The 27,105-nt window shown below is 37.6% G+C and overlaps 1 protein-coding gene across 1 annotated transcript; it reads right to left on the minus strand.

Annotated features, from left to right (window-relative positions):
* Positions 1–1,339: 1,339 nt before the first annotated feature.
* LOC108683045 (oxidoreductase OpS5-like) lies at positions 1,340–27,105 on the minus strand. Its single transcript, XM_018172324.2, has 15 exons — positions 26,742–27,105; positions 25,341–25,447; positions 24,877–25,023; positions 11,616–11,773; positions 10,730–10,782; positions 9,886–10,049; positions 9,037–9,144; positions 8,036–8,186; positions 7,230–7,360; positions 6,695–6,784; positions 5,899–6,082; positions 5,225–5,452; positions 4,461–4,558; positions 4,005–4,125; positions 1,340–3,377 (listed from the first exon to the last, which is right to left on the minus strand). Exons 1-15 carry the CDS (start codon positions 26,851–26,853, stop codon positions 3,007–3,009), a joined length of 2,223 nt encoding a protein of 740 aa, XP_018027813.1. The 5' UTR covers positions 26,854–27,105; the 3' UTR covers positions 1,340–3,006.

Consider the following 27,105-nt stretch of genomic DNA (forward strand, 5'->3'; position numbering starts at 1 on the left):
AGAACTGTTGTAGCAGGTTAACACGGAATAGATCTGTTGTAGCAGGTTAACATGGAATAGATCAGTTGTAGCAGGTTAACATGGAATAGATCTGTTGTAGCAGGTTAACATGGAATATAATTTAGATCTGTTGTAGCAGGTTAACGTGGAATAGAACTGTTGTAGCAGGTTAACACGGAATAGATCTGTTGTAGCAGGTTAACATGGAATAGATCAGTTGTCGCAGGCTAACATGGAATAGATCTGTTGTGGCATGTTAACATGGAATAGATCTGTTGTGGCAGGTTAACATGAAATAGATCTGTAGTAGCAGGTTGACATGGAATAGATCTGTTGAAGCAGGTTAACACGGAATAGATCCGTTGTAGCAGGTTAACATCGAATAGATCTGTAGTAGCAGGTTAACATGGAATAGATCTGTTGTAGCAGGTTAACATGGAATAGATCTGTTGTAGCAGGTTAACATGGAATAGATCGGTTGTAGCAGGCTAACATGGAATAGATCTGTTGTCGCAGGCTAACATGGAATAGATCTGTTGTGGCAGGTTAACATGGAATAGATCTGTTGTGGCAGGTTAACATGAAATAGATCGGTTGTAGCAGGTTAACATGGAATAGATCTGTAGTAGCAGGTTAACATGGAATAGGTTAATCTGTTGGAGCAGGTTAACATGGAATAGATCTGTTCCAGCAGGTTAACACGGAATAAGTTTGCAGACAATATTGACGTGGAAAGTAGCATCAGTCACATCAGGGCATTTAGAGTCGAATCTTGACTGGAGTTTAAAGGCTTCGGCGTGAGACTTTTAGTACAATTTTGTTCCTGAATAAAGATGAAAGAATAGCTTCACAATGTGCGATAGTATTGACATGAAAGTTACGTATCTTGAACGGGACGAAAGGGGTTGGCGTTTACGACTTCTTTCAATGAGGTCGTGGCAAGAACGGGTTTAGGCTACGAGTTTAAATCAATTAGTTCAATAAAACAAATATCTAAAACTTATGAGGAAAATGCCATTTTTAGTGATAAACATGGAACGGTGATCCATTTAAATAACAAGGCAATATTTTCAATTTACGCGCCAAAATATTAAAGTGCGTTAATGTAATGAACATGACACATGCGTTTACAGATAATTGTATTCTAAACCAATTCTTTCTAAGAATTGGTTTAAATAACAAGGCAATATTCTTTCTAAGAATAAAAACTGTAGATATGCAAGCGTAAAGTTTAATAAAAGTAATGTTTAATAGAAGTAATGTTTACACAAATTTTAATGTAATAAAAGTAATGTTTACACAAGTTTTAATGTAATAAAAATAATGTTTACACTAATGTTTATAGTAATGTTTACATTTTTATTGGTTACACAATAAAAATTTCCAACATTATGCATTATGGCCCAATTTTGTCCAACAAAATGTTCGAATAGATCTGTTGTAGCAGGTAATTATCGTAACCGATCTATTCAAACAGATCTGTTATCGTCGTAACAGATCTATTCGAAAATTTATTCGTCGCACCCAAGGTTAAGAGTACCTTCTGCACTAGCTTATAAAATCTATATGATTTATGTACATACAAAAACATTTTAGAAACTATTTATGGACTATGAGATTATTAAATTAAAATACTAATAATATTGCAATACTGAAAAACTCATGGAACCAATAAACAGGTACAAGAAAGCTTTTTACAACAAAACAAATTTGATCGGAATTTTGTAGAAAATTGTAGAGATGCCACGATAAATTAGAAAAAGGTTTGTATGAATCTCAAGACGTTAAAATACAGGGAATAAGAAGAACTCAAAAGCCGATCACCAAGCACACAGAGTTAAAAAATTAACAAATTCAAATTTACTCGTTTCTAGAATTCCATCACGAGTCGCTCATCCAAATTCTTCGCTCATCCAAAAAAAATCTTTGCATAGATTGGCCACCGCTAAATAAATTGCCAACTCTCTATACAGAAACAAAATTGATGACAGAATCAGTTGGTGACAGCAATGAGCAGCAACATTTTCTTCCCTAAACATATTTAAATTCATTAAAATCGTCTGATTTTTTAGTCGTAAATTGACAATAAATTTGAAGCCAAGAAAGCGCCGGAGAAATCCGACAAATTTTATTTAAAAACGTTCAGACCAGTTTTATTAAGCCATGAAACTGGACGAAGCTGGTCTCTGGTATACATTGTAATGTGTTGAAACTGGCCAGTGACGCATCAAGTATCAGCCATTATATACGCAGTGGCTTTTCTTGTTCATTTGTTCATTAAAAAGCAACTAACTTTTTTAGCGCACAGCGTCAAAAACACGTTAAGCTGTCACATTACCACGTTAAATGAATGTTAAACAGTCACATTACCACGTTTGAAATAGTGTAATTAACGCTACTGGTTCGCAAAAATATTTTAGATGAAACCAAACTTGTTGGTCGAACAAAGGGGAAACTCAATAAAATTGTCAACCATTTGTTACGATGTCACTGAGAAATTTACAAGCAGCAGCGACTGCATCAAGGCTACATTCAATGGGATGGAAACTTTGCGACTTATATTAGAAAGTGATTGCTCTCCACTTACATGTATGATGAGTGCAGTCGAATTCACTGACAAGAATAATGAGTGATGACAAATTCACTGAGAAGAATAATGTTTGAATACGTATCGGGATTCATATTCATTCATATTCAATTCACTCAAATGTGGACCTATTCATAAGCCTACAACTCCTAAATGAGAATTGATAATTCTAATCAATAGCCACTAATCAACTGTTCTATTCAACAACAAATGAGATATCAATGAATCAATTCAATTTTCAGATAGGTTATGTGATTAAATAAGTTAAAATCGAGTGAAACTAGCAAGCGATTCAACTATAATAAATGCATCGCTTGTAATATGCGGCTATATACATAAGTAAAAACCTAATGATACGGTTTAATTCGAATAAATGTGTCATTTTATTATATAGGGATACATTACATTTCTGAGAACAATCAGTTTTGGTTTAATGAAAACAACATCACTAAGGTCATGAATGTCATCAGAATATTTCTGACACTGAAGCGCAAAGCTGAACCTGCAGAGCGCCCCGCATATTCATAAGCAGGACCTAAATTAGAAGATATTTCAGATTCGTTAACTGAAGGCAACAGGTGGAAAGTGATGAGTTGTTTTTCTTCGCCTTGGTGTGCCAGCCACGAACTGATCGAGTTCTTTAAGTTGGTTTTTCGAGGTGGATCAAAGTTCCCGCATCGGGGGAAGTGATCGGGGACTGGGGGAAACATGGACTCATCCCCCACCTTGACAACCAACCCCATCCCAACCTCCACATGGAAGGCGATGTGGCAGTGGAACAGCCAGTAACCTGTTTATGGTTGAAAAATTAATGATTTTGGCTCCAAGTTAAGCTTGAATTTGTTTCCGTTCTTATTTAGTGATTAATATTTTTTTTTATTTGTATTAAACAAAATTAAAAATTGAAAAATGAAATCGCATCTGTCACCTCCAGGGAGCCTGAAAAATAGAACCATTTTTATAATGTTTAATAACACACATGCTCACTGGATTCAAACTACACAAAGGTCTCGAAAAGTTGTTGACTAAAAATCGAAATTGCTGTAGCGAACATTCATTTTCCCATAAATTTACATATGAATCAGAATTCCCGTATATTCAGTTTAGATGTGTTCCGTCAAAAATTCAGAAGGGTCGAGCTTATTGGTGAGCAGTTGATTGCTTCTACACCAGGCCAGTACTGGCTGCCAGTACAACTTTCATATACTATTCGTCGCTAATAACCATGCTACTGGACTCTTGTAAAGGGTGACTGGGTCGTTCAGTGGCCAGTATAGCGCCAATAACGCGGTAAATAGTGATGGCCAATATTTGAACGTCGTAATGGCCGCAACTACTGTCCCTGTGTACTGGCCGCCACTAATGTCCCCGTGCACTGGCCGCCACTACTGTCCACGTGTACAAAGTCACCACCCACCAGGGTTGGTGGCCCAGAAGCGGATGACAGTGTAGCCACCATCAGGCACAGTCACTGTATCCATGATAGGAGGACGATTAAAGTTACGCATCAGCTGCTGCTTCTTCTCCAGCTCTAGCACCTGCAATCAAATACGGCATCAGGGAAATACAATAACGCTATACGGAAGGCATTTCAGGTAACGTTTTCAATTAATTTTCATGATAGTACGCATTGTGAGTGTTTTTTCTCCCTCTCAATAAGTTACTTTGCCGGAATTTTTTTTCGGGTTAACTTGGCCGCACTCTTGCTTTGTTGCACCAGCGCTTGAGTTTCAGTTAGTTTAGTTTCAACACCAACTCTAATTTGGTTTTAGTTGCCCCTCATTTGACTTTTTTTGAACGTCATATGTTGAGTATTATAGGGAACACCACAAAGGGAACACAACAGAGGGAACACTATGAAGGGAACACTCACGGCCTGACGTGTTGTGTTCGAGCCCAGCTTGCCCATCCCGATGACCGCAAACTCGTGGCCGTGAAGGTGGAACGGATGATTAGCGTAGTACGTCAGACCTGCGAGCAAAATACATGCATTGCCAGGCCCAAAATTCCATGCCCATACTTTTATTGCAAAGACTTCAAGTTTAAAGCTAAATTCATTAAGTAAAAAACTTAGAAGATCGTGAATAAAAACCATAAACAACATAAACAAGAAAAAAATATTACTTCATTTAATATTTAGCATGCTTAGCCTCAGACGTGTTCATGTTAGTGCGGGGAAGTTTTTCGAAATTCCACAAGTCATTTCACAGCACGCGAAAACATTTTAAGAAATATAGCTTACAAATCGCACTCTCATAAACTTAAACCAATTGTAAAAAACGACGTCTGAAATTTGTGAAAAACATTAAAACAAACAACTAACACTCAAGGCGCATTAATTAGCATTAATGTCGATAGAGAATTAATTTTGTTAAACACAATCTTAAATCAACGCAATTCCAACGTCGAATGCCCGGCGAGTTACCAATAAAAAATATCGATAACAAAGCTTAAACTTTGTCGATGAGGACAAAATTTTTCGCACGCAACGCAGTTGGTCAACAACGCAGTTTTTTCGGACTTGGAGTCCAGAACTACGCCGAAACTAAATAAAAAACATCCAGATTTAAATGGCAAATATCGAGACGAGGATAAATAATTATTTTACAACAATAATATAAACAAAAAAACCATTACCTTTATCGATGAGGACCATTTCGACGAGACTGTTCTTGCGCACGGTGAGAGTGTGCAGGCACCCGCAGAAGTCCTGGGTGCAGTTGTTGTGTTTGGTGGCGGGGGGGCGCTCAGCGCTGCAGTAGCTCTGGGGGGGCACGTCCCCGGGCTGTGATAGGGGGGGCGCCGGGGGCAGCAGCAGGCTGATGTAGTTCATTTGAGAACTTCTGGTACCATATAAACCTTTAACTAGAACATAATTCAATTGAAATGCAGCAACTTCGTGCCTGGATGCTTAGTCTGTGACCTGAACCAGTTTATAACTATGCACATTAGACGTACGGCAGAACTCAGGGTGGAATACTACTCAAATGTTAACCTCGATAAAAGGGAAGTGGTCTGCGTGGTGCAAGAAAGTGTAGACTACTACTTAAATGTTAACCTTAATAGAAAGGGTAGTGGTCCGCGTGGTGGAAGAAAGTGTGGATTACTAATTAAATGTTAACCTTTATAGAAAGGGTAGTGGTCCTCGTGGTGGAAGAAAGTTTGGAAAGCTTAAATATTAATCTTGATAGAAAGGGTACTGGTCCTCGTGGTGGAAGAAAGTGTAGACTACTAATTAAATATTAACCTTTATAGAAAGGGTAGTGGTCCACGTGGTGGAATAAAGTGTAGACTACTAATTAAATATTAACCTTTATAGAAAGGGTAGTGGTCCTCGTGGTGGAAGAAGTCGTTATCGCTGGGATGGAAGTCGAAGTCCAGCCAAAACACGTGGTCGGGTGTTCCTTCGTAGGATAAGTTCGTCGGCGGCGAGTGGATGTCGGCCGCCGTGAGGAATGTACCGTCACCGGGGGCTTTGTTCAGCGTGTTCACTTGCTGCACGATTGATCAATTATACTTTATAGAAGCATAAATTTAAATGGAAAAATCCCATCAGTCATCTGACATTGAATCAACGTTGATAAAGTATTTAAACGTGTAATAAAAGTCTATTGACTGTTGTTGCAACGTTGAAAATGTATTTAAACGTTGAATGCATGTCTATTGAATGCTGTTGCAACGTTGTAAATGTATTTAAATGTTAAATTTACGTCTATTAAACGTTGTTTCAACGTTACTTGCCTGTAGAGATTATTGCAATGAGTGTCAACCATTATAGAAAATTTAACGAACCTATTTTTTAACGAATCCAAGCACCGACTTGAACAACTTTTTGTTTACTCATTTACAAAATTTCATCTATAAGAACTCACAATTCCATCAACTCTTCACATGTACAGCACTTCTCACAAACATGTACAGCACAACTCACAAACATGTACAGCACTTCTCACAAACATGTACAGCACAACTCACAAACATGTACAGCACTACTCACAAACATGTACAGCGCTACTCACAAACATGTACAACACTACTCACAAACATGTACAGCACTACTCACAAACATGTACAGCACTACTCACAAACATGTACAGCACTACTCACAAATCCCTCGCGTTTAGTTTGTGCCCACGTGACGTTGGTGACGTCAGAGGGCAGCTCATTGGGTGCACCCTCGTAACGTATGACCGCGACCTGTGTTAGACGTAACGTTTTATATACAATATTATATACATAATATATATGTATAAACAATACTCTATCACTGTTACAGGGACAACGTAAACGTTACACAGAAATTATAAAGAAAAAATTGATGAGGGATATCTAGTACAAAGCTTACGTCTCAGAAGTGAAATTAATTAAGATACATTACTTTTTTAATTCATACTAAAAACAATGTATTTCTCGTTAATAAAGTTGTATTACTCGCACGCGTAATCTACCCTCACGAATGTAGACAATTCGCGTTTTTTTTCTAGACACTAAAGATGTGTACAAGCTTCTCAGGCTCGATCACCCCAGATATAAAAAAAGAATCTTTTCTCTTTTATTAAATATGAAAACCCTGATATACACCTTATATAATTAGCTTTCTATTATTAATTACTAAAAATCTTTAGATAAACACTGCAATCACCTGATGAGCAGACTTGAACCTGTCGTCGCAGTCCAGGAGGCCGTGGAATTTGATCCAGTAATTGCCCACGGAATTATTTGCGTGTAGAACAAAGTCCCAGCGCTCGCCTCCGTAGATCACGAACGATGAAACTACACACAACACTCAATAAATAATCATACACTACATTATTATGAAGAATAATTACTTAAAATTAGGATTATTAATTATATATTTTAAACAGCATCGAATAAAATATTCGGACACTGCTGAATAATTATCAACTTTTCTTATTTGAATATCGATTTCAAATCATATATTTTTAAACAAGAAACTGTAATATGCATTACATTAATTATTTATCTAAATTATAATGATTAATTGAATGTATCAAAGAGCTCTCAATAAAATATTAATCCACTGAATAATTGTTCAAAATTTTCAGTTAAATTTGTAGTTATAATTCATAAATTATTAAATAAACTTCACAAGAATGTACAGAAAATTGGATGTTAAATTACAATGCAACTGCATGTGAATTAATTAGTGTTTTCATAATGAATGTTGCAATATAATGTATGTACTTATTCATCATCATTTTGAAAAAAAATCATGCTTATATCGTGTAATTGCTTGATAAAGCGGTTAACATAGAGTAAGAAAACCGGTACATGTTATATAAAATGATATGGCATTGACATGGTTCTATAGTAATGTATATTATATATCAATATAAACACATATATGATATTAATAAATATTATATAACCGTACATATATGAGCAGTAGCTGCAGATCATCTTGCACGGGCTAGACGGATGACTCACCTAGGACGGGCTGGACGGGTGACCCACCTAGGACGGGCTGGACGGGTGACCCGTCTTTGGAGACAAGCAGCAATTGATGCCCGTCTACGGACACCTCAATAGGACAGTTCTGGATGCTGTTGCTGAGCGTGCGCATGCGGTGGCGCTGGCCCTGATCACCGTGATTGTCTTATATTATTTACTGATTATTTCAGTTATCTTTAAATAATAATTACTATATAATAATGATAACGAAGGTGAATTAATTGATGTTTTCCCAGTAATAAGAACATAATTAATAAAGTAATTTTAAAATAAAAATTAATTTATAGTAATAATGAATAAAGTTTATTAATAATTATTGTTTTTATGATAACAACCTGATTAATCTAGTGATCGTAAATAAATGTTCTGCTATAAAAAGTAATTTTTTACTTGATGTCAATAAATATTAATAAAATCCCACTAAACTGCGACTTCTCGTAACTTGGTCAAGTTTTCGATAACTAAAAGTAATCAGCAGAATTACAAACGAATAATTAGTTGAATGTAATAAACATGTCACATTACTTCACGTTAGCTTCTCAATTTCACGCAAAATTTAGGCATAAATAACGTATTTCGATAAATACAGTTTATATGTATACCAGCACGAATATTATATATGATATGTATTTCCCGGTTGCAGTAAGTCACAGCAATGACAAGAATTCTAGTCATAAATACTCAACATTTTGTACGAAAATACTCGGAGAAATGAGTGAAATTTTGTAATGAATGAGAATATCGATTTTCCTCTTTTGTGGGTCATCATGACCTAGTTTACCCCGGCAAACGAGCGTATCAGTGCTACGACCGCTCTCTGCTTTGCTCAAGCAGTGAGTCATTATGTGGACATTATGACTCACCCATTTTTCAGGGTGTCACTTTCCTTCATATAATAAAGAAAAATATATTTTAGTAATAAATTTTATATATATTATTATATAATAAAGAAAAATAGTGAATATGTAAGATTTTACCGGCGAGACGGTGACGGAGGAGAGGGGAGGATGCCCCCCGTCACCCACGATGTGGGGGGCGACGTACCCCCGACCGTTCACCAGGATGTTGTAGGGTTTGTTGTCGTGCTGTGAAAACAAATATATTCAAATCTTGCGAAATTTAAAAAGATCACACAAAATAAATTTGCGAAATTTAAACAATTTTTATACGTAATTTATATTTGATGTTTCATAATTGCATGAATATGCTCCTTTTCAGTAAAAAATTTAGAAGAGATTATAAAAATTCTGCGTGATTCAATCATTACATGAAAATGTGACACGCGATCCATGATTTTTGATAAAATTACTAAAATTGTGCGTGATTTATTTGCTGTGTTTTATCTTTACTCTCAGCTTTTTCCGATCGATCTTTGAATTCTGTTCAGAGTCGATGCGATTCATAAACACAAAAGTATATTATGTGCATTTACATGCATGCTAAGACGCGATCACACATACACTCTTAGATGGTGACCACCATGACCTCACCACGCTGTGATGGTGACCACCATGACCTCACCACGCTGTGATGTTGACCACCATGACCTCAAAGGGGCAGTGATGGTGACCACCATGACCTCACCACGCTGCGATGGTGACCACCATGGCCTCACCACGCTGCGATGGTGACCACCATGACCTCACCACGCTGTGATGGTGACCACCATGACCTCACCACGCTGTTATGATGCTCTGTATACCATGATGATGGTACATTGTGATGATGGCACTCACCACACTATGATAATGCTACTTACAACACTGTGATAATGCTACTTACAACACTGATTATGCTACTTACAACGCTGTGATGATGGTACTCACCACACTGTGATGATGGTAGACAAATTTCTGCATGGTGAGGTCCTCGAGCCAGTCTGTGATGACAAAGATGTGTGATGGATCGTCGATGTCGTAGTAGGAGGCGAGGAGGTCGTCGGGGGTGCGGATCACGATTGCACCAAACATTCCGTCCGCCCTTTGAAAACCTGGTCACGGAAGTGAATTGTCTATAATTCCAGTTTCCCATACATTGTTAGTCTAAAGTTTCTTCGAAAATTGAAATTTCTTGCAGATTTTACAGATTTCTTTAATGTTCCTAAACTGAACAAGTTCAAAGAGAATTTGACTATCGTATTAGATCTTTCGAAGTTTTTTTTTCGCTTTCCTTTAATTTCATCAAATGAAACGAATATGTTCAAAGTGAACTAGGCTATAGAAAAAATATTTTACCGGACTCGATTTTTGTCCGGTTTTGTACCCGATGTCCGGTAATGTTACCAATTGTAATTAATTTTGTCCGGTAATTGTACGAACCATGTTAATATATATATATATAATTTGCTGATAAAAATAAATGATTTGTTGTTAAAACATATCCAACATTGCTGGCTCGTACGCAAGGTTCAACTAAATCATGTGTATCAATTGAACTGAAAGCGGCCGAGTGGTGAAGATATTAGAGCAGCGAGAGGGAGGTTCGAAACCTTATACACGATTTATTTTTAACCTGATGGTCGAAATTAAGAATCGGCGTCAGATCAATATAGCAAAACCCTGCAATATTATTATCACTACCTTTTAATATATATTATTATTATTACTGTATTATAGTTATTATTATTCCAACAATTATTATTGTAATATAAATCATGAATTGATCACTCACCGGAATGAGAGTGCCAGTAATGCGTGCCTGCCTTGTCGGCCAGGAAGTGATACCTGCGGAGCGAGGTGAAATATTTAACAGAGTAAAATCATAATATATTTTTTATAGAATACTCATGAGAAGTGTGGCAATGAAAAATATACAAAACATATAACATTTTTATTACATGGAATAACAATAGTTGGACGTAAAATTTCTACTTAACTGTGCGGATAACATTAACATATTTATAGAGACTGCAAATGTTTATTATTATCAAGGAAGAGCAATGGAACTGACGTTGTTTTTATCGTCAAGAATTCAATAGCAATGTTCAATAGCAAAATTACCTGGTATCAGCGATAAGTTTAATGAAATATTTATCCATGCATTCAGAATACATGAAAGTAAGACATGAATATCAACGATATTACTTAGAAACGGAGTCCGATTTTATGAGAATTTGTGTTTTCGATCGAAGGTTAATGCATATTTTCTCATCTTAATGCATTTAAACCTTGAGAAATTATCTGAAAACACTTCCATTGAATATAAACGATATTATAATTGGAAACGGAGTTTCACATTCTGTTCAATAACTGAGATAAATGAACATTTGCATTTACGTGCCTCTAACCTGCGCTAAATAATCTTGAAAATGAATAACCTCATAGATGTATAATATGAAAGATTAATGACGTGAAATATAAATAACCTGATAGACGAATTATACGAAAAATAAAAAATATGAAAGATGATTAACATGAAAGATGATTAACTTGAAAGATGATTAACCTGAGAGATGATTAACCTGAGAGATGATTAACTTGAGAGATGATTAACCTTAAAGATGATCAACCTGAAAAATGAATAACCTGAAAGATAAATATCCAGAAAAGTGAATAACCTGAAAACTGTAGCGGGGCCGACGGGGCACTGCGTGAGCTGGGGCACGCCATCCATGTAGGGGGTGCCCAGCATGTGTAGGCCGTGCCAGTGTATGGAGGTCGTGTCAGACATGAGGTCGTTCTTCAGGTCCACGACGATCTCGTCACCCCGGCATACCTGCGCCACAATCATACCATATTCTCATTAGAAGAATTATTTTAAATAAGAAAAGAAGTTTTAGATAAATTTCATGTACCTCGTTGCACCCGCGGCATATCAGCGCACCTATTATACCATATTTTCATTATAATAATTATTTTGGTAAAGAAAAGAAATTTTAGATAAATTTCATGTAGGTACTTTGTTGCGCCCGCGCCATACCAGCGCACTCATCATACCATATTTAGACTAGAGTATTGAATTTTACGAATAAATGAATTTTCAGAGCAAGTTTCCTGCACTTCGTTGCACTCCGGTATAACTGCGTAGCAATCATCTGATATTTAGATTCAAACAATATTTTTTCGAAGAAATGAAGTCTCAAATCAATTTTTTGCACCCCGTTGCGCTGGCATACATACGCGCCAATCATAATTATAAATGCCAATAATTATTTTAATGAAGAAATTACGAAGTTTTAAACGAATTTTTTGGCAAACAAGCATCTGGTCCAGTTGTTCGACATGCATTGAAGTGAATATTACTTTTCCAGGACAATAAGTACACGTCAATATAGTGTAAAATCAACAAAATTTCTACATATATTTATAGTAGCACAAGGAGAAGAGAATATCAATTTGAATGCGCAAAGCATGCACACAGGAAGATGCATGGGGAAGTTTAAAATACGCGGAAATGTTTAGCGCAGGACGACACGTGCGTTCAGGCTGTTCTAAAATATATGAATATGTGTGCTCTATCTATTTGTATCTGCGGCCTCAAATTTGAGTTAATTTAAAATATACAAAATAGAAGGTCAAGAAGGAATAATGAAGTAAGATTGAAATCATACTAATTAGCTAGTCGGTACGCTGAAAAGCTCAAATTGAAAATGTGCCTAATTAAATCATTGGTTAATGGAAAATCGTAGAAGTTTATCAGGCTTGTAAATGCAAAAATAATTGCAGTCAAATAACTTATCCGCAGTCACCAAGTGACCGGAAATTGTTGGAGGTCGAGGACATAGTGACCAGCATCGGACATAGTGACCAGCATCAGACATAGTAGTGACCAGCATCAGACATTGTGACCAGCACCAGACATAGTGACCAGCACCAGACATAGTGACCAGCATCAGACATAGTGACCAGCATCAGACATATTGACCAGCATCAGACATATTGACCAGCATCAGACATATTGACCAGCATCAGACATATTGACCAGCATCAGACATATTGACCCATGATCAAGAGCAGGATTTATACAACTGGCAGAAGGACGTGCTAGAGCTTCAATAGAAGTCCAACACAATGGTATGTTGAATACAGCACCACGCACTCAATGCTGGTCAGCTGGAATTACCGCAATGATATAGCGACTCTAAAGTAAAGTGTGGTCAAGCGCATAGCGTGCAATTATGTCACTATCATGTATTCATTATGATTTATGTCACTATGATCGTATTCAAGTGCTTTGTATCAATAGGTGAGGCTCGTATGAAAGTACATATAGACTGGCGATCGACAATAGCTTTGCGACCAAAGACTACTTTAATGAATATAATAGGTCAATTGCATCGCAGTATGTGGATAATAACGTTACCCCATTGTTACGTGAATGGATGACACGTCGGAGAGTATAATGCATTGTCATCGTTCGAATTATAGTTCTAATTAGCATTAACGTGCGCATTTGGGTGGTTGCTCTAGGCTTACATGTCGGCAGGGTACTCTTAATGACAATCATATCGGGTGGAGTAGGCATCACAAATTCAAAGGATTGTTACGTAATTTATTACAAGTGCATCACACAAGGCTACCAAATTTCAGAAAAAATGTAAATCGTAAATAATATGCGAGTCGCAACTCAGCAGGCATTGTACTTTTAACTCGTGCTCGTCAATAAAAACCGTACGGATAATACTAGTCAGAATTATTTGATTATTAAGGTCAGAACTACGACCACATAATAAAAACGATGTTTTTTTGTTCAATCCAGAAAGGTGATGTTTAATTCTATATATTTTTCAAATAGATCGTTTATATTGAGGGCGGGCGACATAAGTTCTGTGGCGACTTAACTCCAACGACCTGAAATCATGACAAAAACATACATACGAAGAAATTAAGTTTGTCAGAAGTTGCGGCTCAAGTGGCAGTAGCTTTCAAACAGAATGCATTTGTTACATTTTCATGTGCACTGGCATTGACGTTAGCAGACTCGTGTCGGTTTATTTAGACTGTTTTTGGTTTGATTTGCTTCCTTCCTCGAACCTCGTGCGGTCTACGGCGGTTTTCCGGGAGAACGTTCGGTCAGGTTTTCGACGCGTCCGTGATCATTGTACGAATCGCAGCGGTGACGGAAACTATTGACCATTCTTTGTAACTAATCATAACTATGACTAAACGGCTGTTGTGCTTCCGATTGCATCAACTTCAGTATTATTTACTGGAATGATATCATCAGAGGTGCCATCAAATGAAAATATTATGGCTAAATTGAGCTCGTTATAATCTTTTATAACGAGTTTTTTTATTAGCAATCTTGGTTATACATGTGGAATGCCTTGAAAAAATCATTTCTTGAAGTGAATAGATAAGAAACATGTTCCCTACACCTCCGCCCTAGAATTGATTTTCGTATTTAAAATAGCAGTAAAAATGCTGCCATGTCACATTCTTCACGCTCGTGAGAACGCAATCTCACTATTTTCTTTGAAATACTATCAGCTAACAGGATAGACACGCGTGACGCGCGCTATACCAGTAAATTTCGATCATTTAGAGAATTCACATGTTATGTTATTATTAGGCAAATATAACGGTGAAACTGGATGTAAATAAGTAGTTCAGTGAACTTAATTTAAATATGGTTGATTTATTCTAGTATACTATTCGACCAAAATCCTGGCAACAGCATAAATAATTGATATATTTTAGATTAGTTAAAATAAAATAAAATTAAAGAAGTACATTTTATACCTTCGACATACATATGATTGCACAACTAATTTAAGACTACTTATACCGTAATCATTAAAATAAAATTTAACCTTCTATAACAGACGGATGCACAACGAAATTATGTTTCGTTGCACACTTGAGCTCGTTATAATCTTTCGTGGAGAGTTTTCTTTCCAACTGGTCGATACAATTTAAAATAGCAGTAAAAATGCTGCCATGTCACATTCTTCACGCTCGTGAGAACGCAATCTCACTATTTTCTTTGAAATACTATCAGCTAACAGGCTAGACACGCGTGACGCGCGCTATATACCAGTAAATTTCGAACATTTAGAGAATTCACTTGTTAAGTTATTATTAGGCAAATATATCGGCGAAACTGGATTAAATTAACTGGATTAAATTAAACAAATTAAGTTCAGTGAACTTAATTTATATATGGTTGACGTATACTATTCGTCTCAAAATACTGGCAACAGCATAAATAATTGATATATTTTAGATTAGTTAAAATTAAATAAAATTAAAAAGTACATTTTATACCTACAACATATATGGTTGCACAACTAATTTAAGACTACTCATACCGTAATCATTAAAATAAAATTTAACCTTCCATACCAGACGGATGCTCAACGAAAATATGTTTCGTTGCACACTTGAGCTCGTTATAATCTCTCATGGAGACTTTTTTTCCAACCTGGTCGATACAGTACGTTTATGACTCCATGGAAATCGAGACGAACACGAACGTTCCGCGATACGTTCTAGTTCCTCAATGAACCGACTGGCCGCCGTTCAGAACCTCTGGTCTGGACAAATAGGTTTTCGTGATCAAAAATTCACATGCAAAGATATTGTTCTCAAGGCAGCACGAAAATCTAACAAAAAAGTTTGCTCATAGCTCCTTAGTCACTCCGTACCCAAATGCCCCACACTGTGAACATTTATTAAAAAAAAATTTTCATACTAATAACATACGCGTCATGATTCATCTAATAGTTGACTCATTACCTGAATTATGTTCTCATTCAAAGCTTAACTCGTAAAATTGAGCATACCTGACTTGATGGTTAGCGAGGCAATTTTTAAAATGATATCTCCCCGCTAGACAGTATAGTTCATCGTCTTTTAATCAATACTCCTAAAAAAGGCAAATTTTAACTTTGTTTACTTCCAATCAATTGTTAAATGGTTATCTCTACACTTATTCGTTGGCGGAATATTCGAGCAATTCTTCACAGTGCAAAATGCTAGAGATTATTCAACTGAAAAACATCTTTCCTGCACGTCATCATGTGAGCAATTCTGCGTAGTAATTTAAAAGTTATTCACTGCCAGGAATTTGAACTTCTCAGTCAGGGAATTTCCCGACAACCCGACGCGTAGGAGATTATCAAGCCAGAGACTCGGTAGCCCGACCAAACCGTCAATTTTCCGCTTCATGCACGGCGGGATGTTCCTGCAAAACTTGCGGCCTCCAGTGCGAGCCCAGACGCCTGTATTTTATTGCAAATAAATTAATTTATATGGAAATAAGATATAAACATAACTATATATTATCACATGTGAATTTATATAAAAAATAAGTATAAACATAAGTATATATTACTACATAATAACTGTACGATATAGCAGCGGCAGCCAAATTAAGGACGAGTAACAGAGAACCCACCCTCCAGGCAAATAATACTAAAAAACGTTGATTACGAGTTAACTTCATTGAAACTTCATTTCAACGGAGGTTAAGATGCCGTAAGCTGGCAAAGATTTCCAACGCAGTACCGCTGATTCAAACTGGTTTCAACCATTGAGGAGGATGAAATTGCGAATATATATTAAGTAGAGAATATATTAAGCTATTAACGATACCCATTTATTTGAGTATATAACAAGGAATGTTCTCCCGACATTGATAAAAAATTAATCTCTAGATATTAAGTGAAAAAGTCAGTTTAAAGCAAGTTTGCCGCTCGATCGATATGATAAGTAGTTTGAAGAAATGGAATGCACTCGCTCATGTCTACAAGGATTGATCAGGTAAATGATTATTTCATATGTCATTCAACTCTGGAATGAATTTTGCGCGTCCTTCAACTGACCGACGCTGCGCTGCCGGTAAAGGGTCCTCAATTTTTTACGTTTAGCGCGCCCGAGGTATCGAAATTCTTAGAATAGCTGGCGTATTACGACAGGCCTACGCCTCTACGTTTCATCCAGTAACAGGTTAATAAAAAAACGTATTTTTGCCCAAAATTGTGCAAACAAATAATAATGATAGAAAATCATATAATTTATCATGATCATGCACGTATTAAGAGTATTAAAACAAAAAATACTTTAATTAGACTGAAAAAATCATTTGACTTGAAGAGAATGTGACATGACATCACCTCCAAAAATGACACCTTCAACGCCAATCAACAATAAATTGTTTGATATAAACTGAGAAGAATAAGTGAGAGCCCAGCTGGGTGCTTAGTTCCTATTAACATAGCCTTAAATGTATTATTTAGTAATAAACTATAATCTTCGCCATCAACAACCATGCCACATTATCGCCGTCTTGCACGCAAATTTCACTGAAGTTATAAACTTGCTAGCCACGCAGGCTGCGCTGAGTTCATCAGTAATTGCAGGTCTCGAACACAACACAGTCTGTATGCAGACTCGTGGTCACACAGGATTGTCTGTGTGGACCACACAACAAAGTCTGCATGCAGCACTCATGGTCACACAGGATTGTCTGTGTGGACCATGCACAAAACAAAGTCTGCGTTCAGCACTTGTGTTAACACAGGATTGCTTGTGTGTACCACCCAAAAAGTTTGCGTGCAGCACTCATGGTCACACAGGATTATCTGTGTAGACCACGAAAAAAATTTACATACAGCACTTGTGTTCACACAAATTATACGAATAGACCGCTAAATTTATGCGGTTGAATTCGAGGATTATGAATCCTAATTTCCTGAATGTAAATGACAAGGAATCCCATGCCTGGATTAATTGAGCCACAATAACAAACTTCTTCTCGTTAAATCATGTCATTGCAAGATGAATTTTCCACCTATAGGGACAAAATATTTTACCACTGTGTCAAAGATAGTGGAAAAAATGTTTTATTTACTTTAGTATAATGGAATATAAATGTAAATATTTTCATGTTTTTAATAAAGTAGGTAAAATAACCTCTAGGTAGGGTCATCTCAAATAGTATATTCTAGGAGGAACCGACGGCTACCAGTGATAAGTTTAAGTTCCTAAAATGTAGACGGCGTTACAATTCGTGGCATATCAAGTTCATACAAGCTAGTGTCGAAATTTTATGCGTTAATGGTAAATTGTTTTAGTTAAATTAATAAAATAAACTCAGTTTTTTTTTCAATTAAGCTATTCAACAATAATGAAGACATATGTGAAAGAGACAGTACGATTTTGTTAAATCGGGAAATAGAGAGACAAAGTTTATTTACTAATGATCTTTTTGTATCAACAGTGCTGACTAGATATGAAAGAAATTTAAATGATGCTTGAAGTTGAAAAGAAGAACTTGCGAGGAATATTTAATTATGTATATATTAAATTTAGTAAATATATAGTTATGAATAGTTATGTACTTTAGTGCATTAGGCTACAAGGATGCAATTATTATCTTCTCATCGGCATAGCCAGTCAAGTCAAGAAAAGTACGAGAATCGGCGACAGGCCTATCCAGGCCTATTCTTTAATGCCGAAGATACTATACTATACTATACTATACTATACTATACTATACTAATACTATACTATAGCTTCGACCGGCGTGGAAGGCTTCCATTCAAGATGCATTGGAGTGTCGTGAGTGCTCTTCGCTATGATATTTAATGGAAGACGTAGTGGGTTGTGAAGTCCATTCATACGAAATATTTATCAAGGTTAGAAGCACCGAGCGAAGACTCCTCATTGTTCCTTATAATCAATAGTGAGTTATCGAATTAAAAAAAGACAAGGACGTGAAGGATAGAAGAACGTCATGCCGTTCAAAGACCCACAATCGTTACAACATTTATTTTCTTCTTCGTAACCCGCAATTGCGTTTATAGCTTCGTGGAAGAACTATAATGGAGTGAGTTTATCCCGAACTTCTGAATAATGAGACTCGACTGAGGCTAACGAATGCATGTCAGAAAAACATTTATAATGGACAATCGCCATAGATTATGTAGAGCAGTGACGATGCAGTGGAGAGTCCATGTGGTAGCCGAGGAGTGAACTGATATTTAAAAAGCAAATTAACCGCACAGCCTCATTAAAAATTCGCAAAGTGCTGCATAAATTCCAAATTACAAGTGAAGGACTTAGCGCATACAGCAGTGATGAGTGCAGTGTGTTCCAGTGATACGCCCAGCGTATTGCAGTGTTGCGTGTGTATCGTTCAGTGTACCACAGTGTGATGCACGGAAACTTCCTGATTTGAAAGCTCAAAAAAAAAAAAACTACCGAAGATATAATTAGAATGTAAATCTTCTGAAAAAGACATCACCTGGATTTTTGTATCATTTTTTTAAAGATGACATCGGATAAATGACGGCCCCCATTGTCACTGCATTCAGCTAGTCAATTTTAGAAGTTCCGTTCAACTCACTGAAGCATATTGACGGGTATGTTGGCAATGATTTGACGTATGTTGTTCTTCAAATGAGGTAGGGTCCTTAGACAGTCATTGTAATCAATTTATTTAAGGTAACCCCATAAAAAATCACACGGAGCCAAATCGGAGTCTCATGCCGGCCAAAGGCGGTCTTTTCTCAAAGAGATGAGGCGCTCTGCATAATGTCTCAGATGGAGACAACTCTGCAAGGCAGCCATCAGGAAAGTACGCCTCGACAGCAAACGCATGCTGCTCACTTGTCCAATGTATAGTGGCAACTGATTGACTAGACGGGATACAAAACTTCATGATATCTTCTTTCATATGAAATACTCTCCGCTCTTTTCCTGTAACATCTGGCTGCTTGCCGCGAAATACAAAACAGTAAGTTTTCCTGGCTTGCAAGTCATGGCAGCGTCTTTAACATATGTTGAGCCACAATCGATGAAGTTAGGTCCTGAACACAGCAATCAAAAGAAGTAATTAGGAAGGTAGTCATGAAAGCAACGAATGATGAGGTGGTTCATCAAATTAGAAGTAAGAATGACCATAAACGTTTGGTAAAAAACGGTAATTGTCAACGATCCAAGTATAGCACGCGACAGCCTTGTTTGGCACTCTTTAGGCCTGGAAAATTAGCTCGTGAAATGAGTACGCAATTTACGGCGTGAGTGATAAGGCATAAACGAGCAGTATTAAACATCAGGTTTTATAAACGCGCAGTATCAACAGCAGTACTCCATGTAAGTGCAGTGTGAAACAGCAGGTCTCCATTTAAGTGCAGTGTGGAACAGCAGGTCTCCATGAGAGTGCAGTGTGAGACAGCAGGTCTCCATGAAAGTGCAGTGTGGAACATCAGGTCTCCGTGAAAGTGCAGTGTGGAACAGCAGTACTCCATGTAAGTGCAGTGTGAGACAGCAGGTCTCCATGAAAGTGCAGTGTGGAACAGCAGGTCTCCATGAAAGTGCAGTGTGGAACAGCAGGTCTCCATGTAAGTGCAGTGTGAAACAGCAGGTCTCCATGTAAGTGCAGTGTGGAACAGCAGGTCTCCATAACAAAGGCACTTTAAACTTGCAGTATAAAAGCAGATCCTGAATTCGAATACCGCCGTCGGGTAGAGACTAATAGCTTGGCTGAATCAGCGACGTTCATCACACTTTTCAGTACAGAGTCCGGTCGATTTAGACTGGGTTAATGAAGACAAATGTATGAACAGTGCATGGCTACGTGACCTTCGAACGCCACGCACGCGTGTATTTTGATTTTGATATCGCAACGTAAATCGTGTAAAGGTTGCATCGAATTCAGTAGTCAAACTAAACATGTCATTGCATGCATTTGCGTGCCGCAAGTCTGAATGTATATTGACTACGACAGTTCCATAGAAATCGTTTGAAGGATGCATGCAATCCAAAAATAATTTATTGAAAATTCAGATACCTTTTTGAATGAATTTTTTAAATTAATGAATGAATAGTTATACGTTGTTATAAATAATTTTAGTAATAAAGGAACTACAGCAATGTAACACTATGGAAAATTAATGGGTCATATTAACGTACTTTATGCCCGTAGCTCTCATAATAAAGGCCTTTTGCCTGGAAAAACTAGGTTATGCTGACCCAGAAGAGATAAAAAATTTCATTGCTGTATGCTCCGACAAAACTTCACTTATTTTTCTGAAAAAATTACTTGATATTAACTCAGAAGTGAGCATACATGTATTAATTAGTGGCATAAATATAGTCTGTTCGCAACGAAAAGCTCGGTAGTCTGCTTCCACGAGATACACTTAGAAAAATGAATGGTTGATCTTGTCCTCTTGTCCAAATAGTGACATACCTTCTTGCCCGAAGCATGAGCACAGAACTCTGGACGTATCACTGCTACGCCTTTACCCTGATCACACTAGGTTATAATGACCCAGGAAAAGGCAAAAAGTGCTTCGCTACTCGGACTATGTCTCACTCATTTCCCTGAGAGTAATCATATATAATAACAGCTTCGTAACCGACCATAACAGCTTCGTAACAGCCCATAACAGCTTCGTAACAGCCCATAACAGCTTCGTAACAGCCCATAACAGCATCGCAACAGCCCATAACAGCTTCGCAACAGCCCATAACAGCTTCGCAACAGCCCATAACAGCTTCGCAACAGCCCATAACAGCTTCGTAACAGCCCATAACAGCATCGTAACAGCCCATAACAGCTTCGTAACAGACCATATTGCCAGTCATTCGCTCTCGTGTCCAGACCTTGACAACACAGAGCGATAATCCGAGCGCTCTTCAGAAGCTGTTCCGCGCTGCAATGCATCAGAGCGAGAAGGTCGCGAGGGCAAATGTGAATGAATGCGAGTATATATTGCGCAATAGAGCATTATGAATAAAAGTGGATTGCAATGATAGTGCACAAAATCAGAAAGAATATTAAAAATAGAAAAGAGCAAAATGCATTTGTCGAAGTAGAGACGAAACGTCACGAGTGAAATGAGATCAAATGGAAATGTGTAGAATGACGACAATAAAAATAACAATATAAAGAGATCACGAGATATGAGTAATTCGTTTAAGCATAATAATAGAGTTTGCCTCAAATAATCGAATATTATATCACATTAAGGAATATAAGTGGACTTTAACGATAGGAATAACATATGGAACAATGTTTACATACCCGTGCCTGGCTATTCGGTAAGCAGTCAGCAAGTTCTGTGTGCTTATATGGATATTATTTGCTGTTTGTGTACACTTTATAACTTGTTTTCATAAATTTGATATGGATTAGCCATTTCGTTCACAGGAGAAAATGTCTATCACATTTGGCACAAGCACCGTCGACACCATTGCCAATATTGGCCATTTGTCGTACCACATAACTTGAAGCGATTGCAGAATCATTATGATCGCTAACACACAAATACACTTGTTTTCATATCTCTAATTAAAGGAGTAATGAGAGATGGAGATACTTTTTTGCATAACTAAACTTTTTCATAGTCTCAAACTTCAAATTTGTTTTCTTAAACAAATTTGTTTCAAATTTGTTTAACAAACCAATAAAGTCATCCGGCCCCTGCACTTGACATATCAGTTTTGACGGCCTCGTTAGCGTGCCACTGATACAGGAGCAAGGTGAACCTATATACGACCTACTGACCGCCTAAACTAATTTGTGTATTTATCTCTGTTTAGCATTAGATGGCAAAATTTTCTTGTTGAAACTCGTACGAATAATTCAATAATAATGCAATATCTCTGGTTAGCATTAGATGGCAGCTTGCATCACTTGAATCTTAACTTGATACGTTAAATAAAGGCAACTTCGTATTATTTATAATGAAATTTAAGTATGGTAATAATAATTTAAATCACTACTATTATAGCCAATATTTTATTTATAACCATGCATAGAAATAGGACATTAAATACGAGTTCTGAAGGACTAAGATGGCAAATAATGTGTGTAAAATACAAATTTTAATCGTATACGACTTGCTCGTTATTTGCACTTTTGGTCAATGTTGTGATATAACGTAGTATTTTCACTAGAAATTGCTTCGTTTTGAACACTGGGCGGCATAATATAGATTAGATTCTATATTGATATTTTATACGAGATATTATTATATATTAGATTTTAAGCATGATATTGATGCACAAGTTCACAGCCACCACAGCGGTGCACACGTGAAGTGAGGTCGGTTACGTAAGGCATGTCTGCGCTGAACACTTACGTAACTGAGAGGTCACATATTGATGTGCCTTCATGGCCACCCGTCTACTGCTACTTGTCGCTACCCGTCTACTACCCGTCTATAACCGTATCTGTCCGTCTATAACCCTTTCTACTCGTCTCTTTACCCGTCTCTCTACCCGTCTACTATCCGTCTACTACTCGTCTCTAGCCGTCGCTACCTATCTACCTGTTTCTCCTCGTCTCTACCAGTCTACTATCTGTTTCTATTAATCACCACCCATGCATCTACTACCCGTCACGTCTATCTCTACTCAAAAAGAGCTCGTCCATTTCTACCTAATAATGGCTCGTCTACTTCTACGCAATACCGTTTCTGCCTATAAATCCCGCTGCTACCTGCATTATTCCTCATTCTACTTCTACGGCTTTTGTGGAGTCAATAGAGCTACATCGGTCTCGTAGGGAACATTCAAGATCAAACGATGAGATGAATATGATGCAGGCAATGAATTTCTTTATTGGTGTAGAAAGGATTCGTTTCTGACATCAGCGTGTAGAGGTCTTGAAGGCTGATGGCCTTCAACCTTCACCTTACATTATTAATAAAACAACTTTTAATAGTTGAAGAATGGAAGAGAATTCCCAAGAATATCAATTCCCACGCGTGTTAATATCAGCGTGCACTAGAATTGCGAAAAAGATATCGGCATTACGAGTAACTTCTCTTCATATTATACATGGCTGATCATGCCTCTCTATGGCAATTGTTCCTGCACTAAAAAAAAAAACGAGAAAAGCTTTGTCCAGATAGCAATGCACTTAATGCTCTTGAGTGGTTCATCTTTACCCACTTTGTCTCGGCAAGTATATCAGTTTGCTCTTCGCTCGAGCTGTGCGTATAAGAAAGTGCATCACTATTTAAACAATGACACATGCATTTTATGAGCTTGACCCGCTGTCGCAAATATGCATCAAAGACTCGAGATTTTTGCCGTCTTAGGGACTACGGCGAAGAGTCCAGCATTCAGAAAAGGGAATGGGTCATATTTTTTCAAACAACGACAAACTTTCTGCACGGTGCACAGATACTCCTTTTTGCCTGGCCAAACTAGGAAAGAATGACAAGCGTAAAAATTCATCGCTGTTTGAACAATATATCATTATTTTTTTAGTGCCTTATTAAGAGACAGTAATTGCAGAGCCCACAAAAAAAGTGGGCGTGGGCTGAAGAGAAAGCCGTCGCTGGGCGCATGCAGCCAGCGGGTGGGGCGCTCGTACAATATCACCAATAGCAGCCCAACCATACAACCAACAACGATGGACAGCATGAAAATATTATGTATCTACGATAAACCATCAGTGAAATAATTTATATCGTTTCTGGTGATGCACGATTTTTAGATACTTTGGAAAATGTGAAATGATTCTTTTGGAAGCAGGGATGCGGTACGGTGTTTTGATGGACCTCTTAGACCACATCCAGTTGTTGACCCACCTGGATGGAGGGCCCAGCATGCTCCTGTTGACCCACCTGGATGGAGGGCCCAGCGTGCTCCTGTTGACCCACCTGGATGGAGGGCCCAGCATGCTCCTGTTGACCCACCTGGATGGAGGGCCCAGCATGCTCCTGTTGACCCACCTGGATGGAGGGCCCAGCATGCTCCTGTTGACCCACCTGGATGGAGGGCCCAGCATGCTCCTGTTGACCCACCTGGATGGAGGGCCCAGCATGCTCCTGTTGACCCACCTGGATGGAGGGCCCTGGCATCCTCCTGTTGGCCCACCTGGATGGAGGGCCCAGCATCCTCCTGTTAACCCACCTGGATGGAGGGCCCTGGCATCCTCCTGTTGACGGTCACGATGGGCCTCTTGACCCCGTCAGCAGCAACGCAGTGGGCCCGCCGGCAGTCGGAGGCAGGGTCGGGACAGTCGTAGCAAGCCTTGCTTAGGGTCGTGTACCACTCCGCCTGCGGGGGCGAGAGTCATATTCTATATCTACTCATACATCATGTGCAAGCTAACATTCTACATTCACCAATATATCACATTATTTCATATATAATAATATCCTAGTTCATATTCTCCATCCACTCATACTCATTTTTCCCATTATTTCATACATTATATCCTAGTTCATATTTTCCATGCAATCATACTCCTTTATCACGCCATTTCATATATAATATCCTAGCTTATTTCTCCATCTACTTCATCAAGGACAAAAATTAGAGCGAGGAAAAGTTCGACAAAAGTAAATGTAAAAGACCTCGCTTGAGTGTCTCACCTTGAAATGATAGTTGCAGACCATGGCGTGCGGTTGGTCGCTGCAGTTCCGGTGACAAGGATGGGCAAGATCTTCTGCCAGGTCTTCTGCCATGTCGATGGTCTCAACTGAAAAATATTTATTAGAACGATAAAAAATTTTTAATTGCACCACATGAGCGGATTTAAAGAATATTTTTGAAGGAAAATGGCGACAGAAAGTCGCTTTCAAATACGAAAGTTTCTAGAGGATGTTAGTTTTTAGTCATGCAATATCAACAGCTAAAGAAGAAATTTATTCTGTTTTCAATGCAATTTAATTTCAGAATAAGTACGAGTTGAAATTCATACGTGAATTTTTTCCTCACAGATATAATGAATCAGAACATATATGTTGCGGAACTCATTTAAATGGTTAACATAGTGTTCTCAGAATGCTATAGAGCAAATTAATATTGTTCCAGCGTACAGTCAAATTTCATTGCACACAGCAAGGTGCAGTTTGTTTGCTCGCATTTTTGAAAAAAAAATCAAGGCAAAATTTCTTTAGCAAATTCATCTGTACGAGTAATGTAACCTAATTAAATATAACACTGACGATTTAAGTAAAAAATACCGCGCTATCGCTGCCCACGCCGTCAAACCATTTTTTAAAGCAACAATAAAAAATTGCTTATATCCCGGAAACCGGACGGAATGTGGTGCGCTCGGCCTTGCATAGGGAATGTTGTGGTGTATGCATGTGATGTTGTTGCCCACTGACCTACATGGCGGCAAGTAAACGTCTTAAAGCGCTGCACGTGGATCTGGTGTGTCTTGTTTTAGGTAATTACTTTTCCGTATTGTCTGAACCCAAAATTGAAAGGCTAAAACATCAGAAATGATTGAATAAAATAAGTATTAATTTATCATCAAAGAATATTATTGTTTTGACCCTTCATAAGTGAGTCACAAGGATCTCATGGAAAATGATAGATTATAAACCGGCAAAATATACTGATTTTACTTGATATTAATAGTATGCTCCATTGATAATATTTTAAATATTAATCGAACAAAATTATATATCTTATCAACTGATCAAAGGTCGCTAGACAACTAGAGAGGTGAATTGCAAGGCCTATACGCGATGCAAGTGATAACTGCCATACATGATTGTATGTTGCAATCTAAATGCTATATAACAGTTTGGCTCGTAAGATTCGAAAATTAATTTAAAAATCTAAGCAAGGTAGGATGTTTTCATTAGAAATGAAACTCCAGAGACTTGATTCTCATGGAACAACATTTGAGGACTATATTGTTCGGCATGGGTGACATTGTTACATCGAGTAAATTATTATATACAAAATCAATCATGTCGTAAAAAAATTGTGGAAATTCATTAACAATTTTGAACAATTTATATCGGGGATATTCTCACCTGACGCAGTTTCTCCATTTGCTGGCAGTATCAGCGAAGACAGCAGAAGACAGGCAAGAAGTTCTAGCACAACCAAGTACCGTCCATGATAATCCATCTGAAAGTCTTGCATTTAAAAGCTGGCTGTAAATACTGCGTCCCGTAATTTGTTTCTAGAGCTGGTAACATTCCAACGTTGAGTGCATGGCGAGATAAGGAACGGTGGCAATAATTTATTTATTAATTTAATTAATAACAAATTAATTAATTATTTTTTTTAATCCGTCCGCAATTCCAACTTGAAGAAGACTATGATCATAATGTCATCAAACTGTAATGTATTTAACAAGAAAATTATCAAATCTTGTTAAAGTTGAGAAAACTT

Source organism: Hyalella azteca, unplaced genomic scaffold (assembly GCF_000764305.2).
Source record: "Hyalella azteca isolate HAZT.00-mixed unplaced genomic scaffold, Hazt_2.0.2 contig16237, whole genome shotgun sequence".
Lineage (NCBI taxonomy): Eukaryota > Metazoa > Arthropoda > Malacostraca > Amphipoda > Hyalellidae > Hyalella > Hyalella azteca.

Bases quoted from the DNA above. Each gene is read 5' to 3' on its own strand.
- LOC108683045 (XM_018172324.2), bottom strand. From the start codon at position 26,853: ATGCAAGACTTTCAGATGGATTATCATGGACGGTACTTGGTTGTGCTA. The intron at 10,050-10,729 runs GTGAGTGATCAA...TTCCGTGACCAG, and splicing joins TTACTGGCACTCTCATTCCG to GTTTTCAAAGGGCGGACGGA. The intron at 6,083-6,694 runs GTGAGTAGTGCT...TCAATCGTGCAG, and splicing joins AAACTAAACGCGAGGGATTT to CAAGTGAACACGCTGAACAA.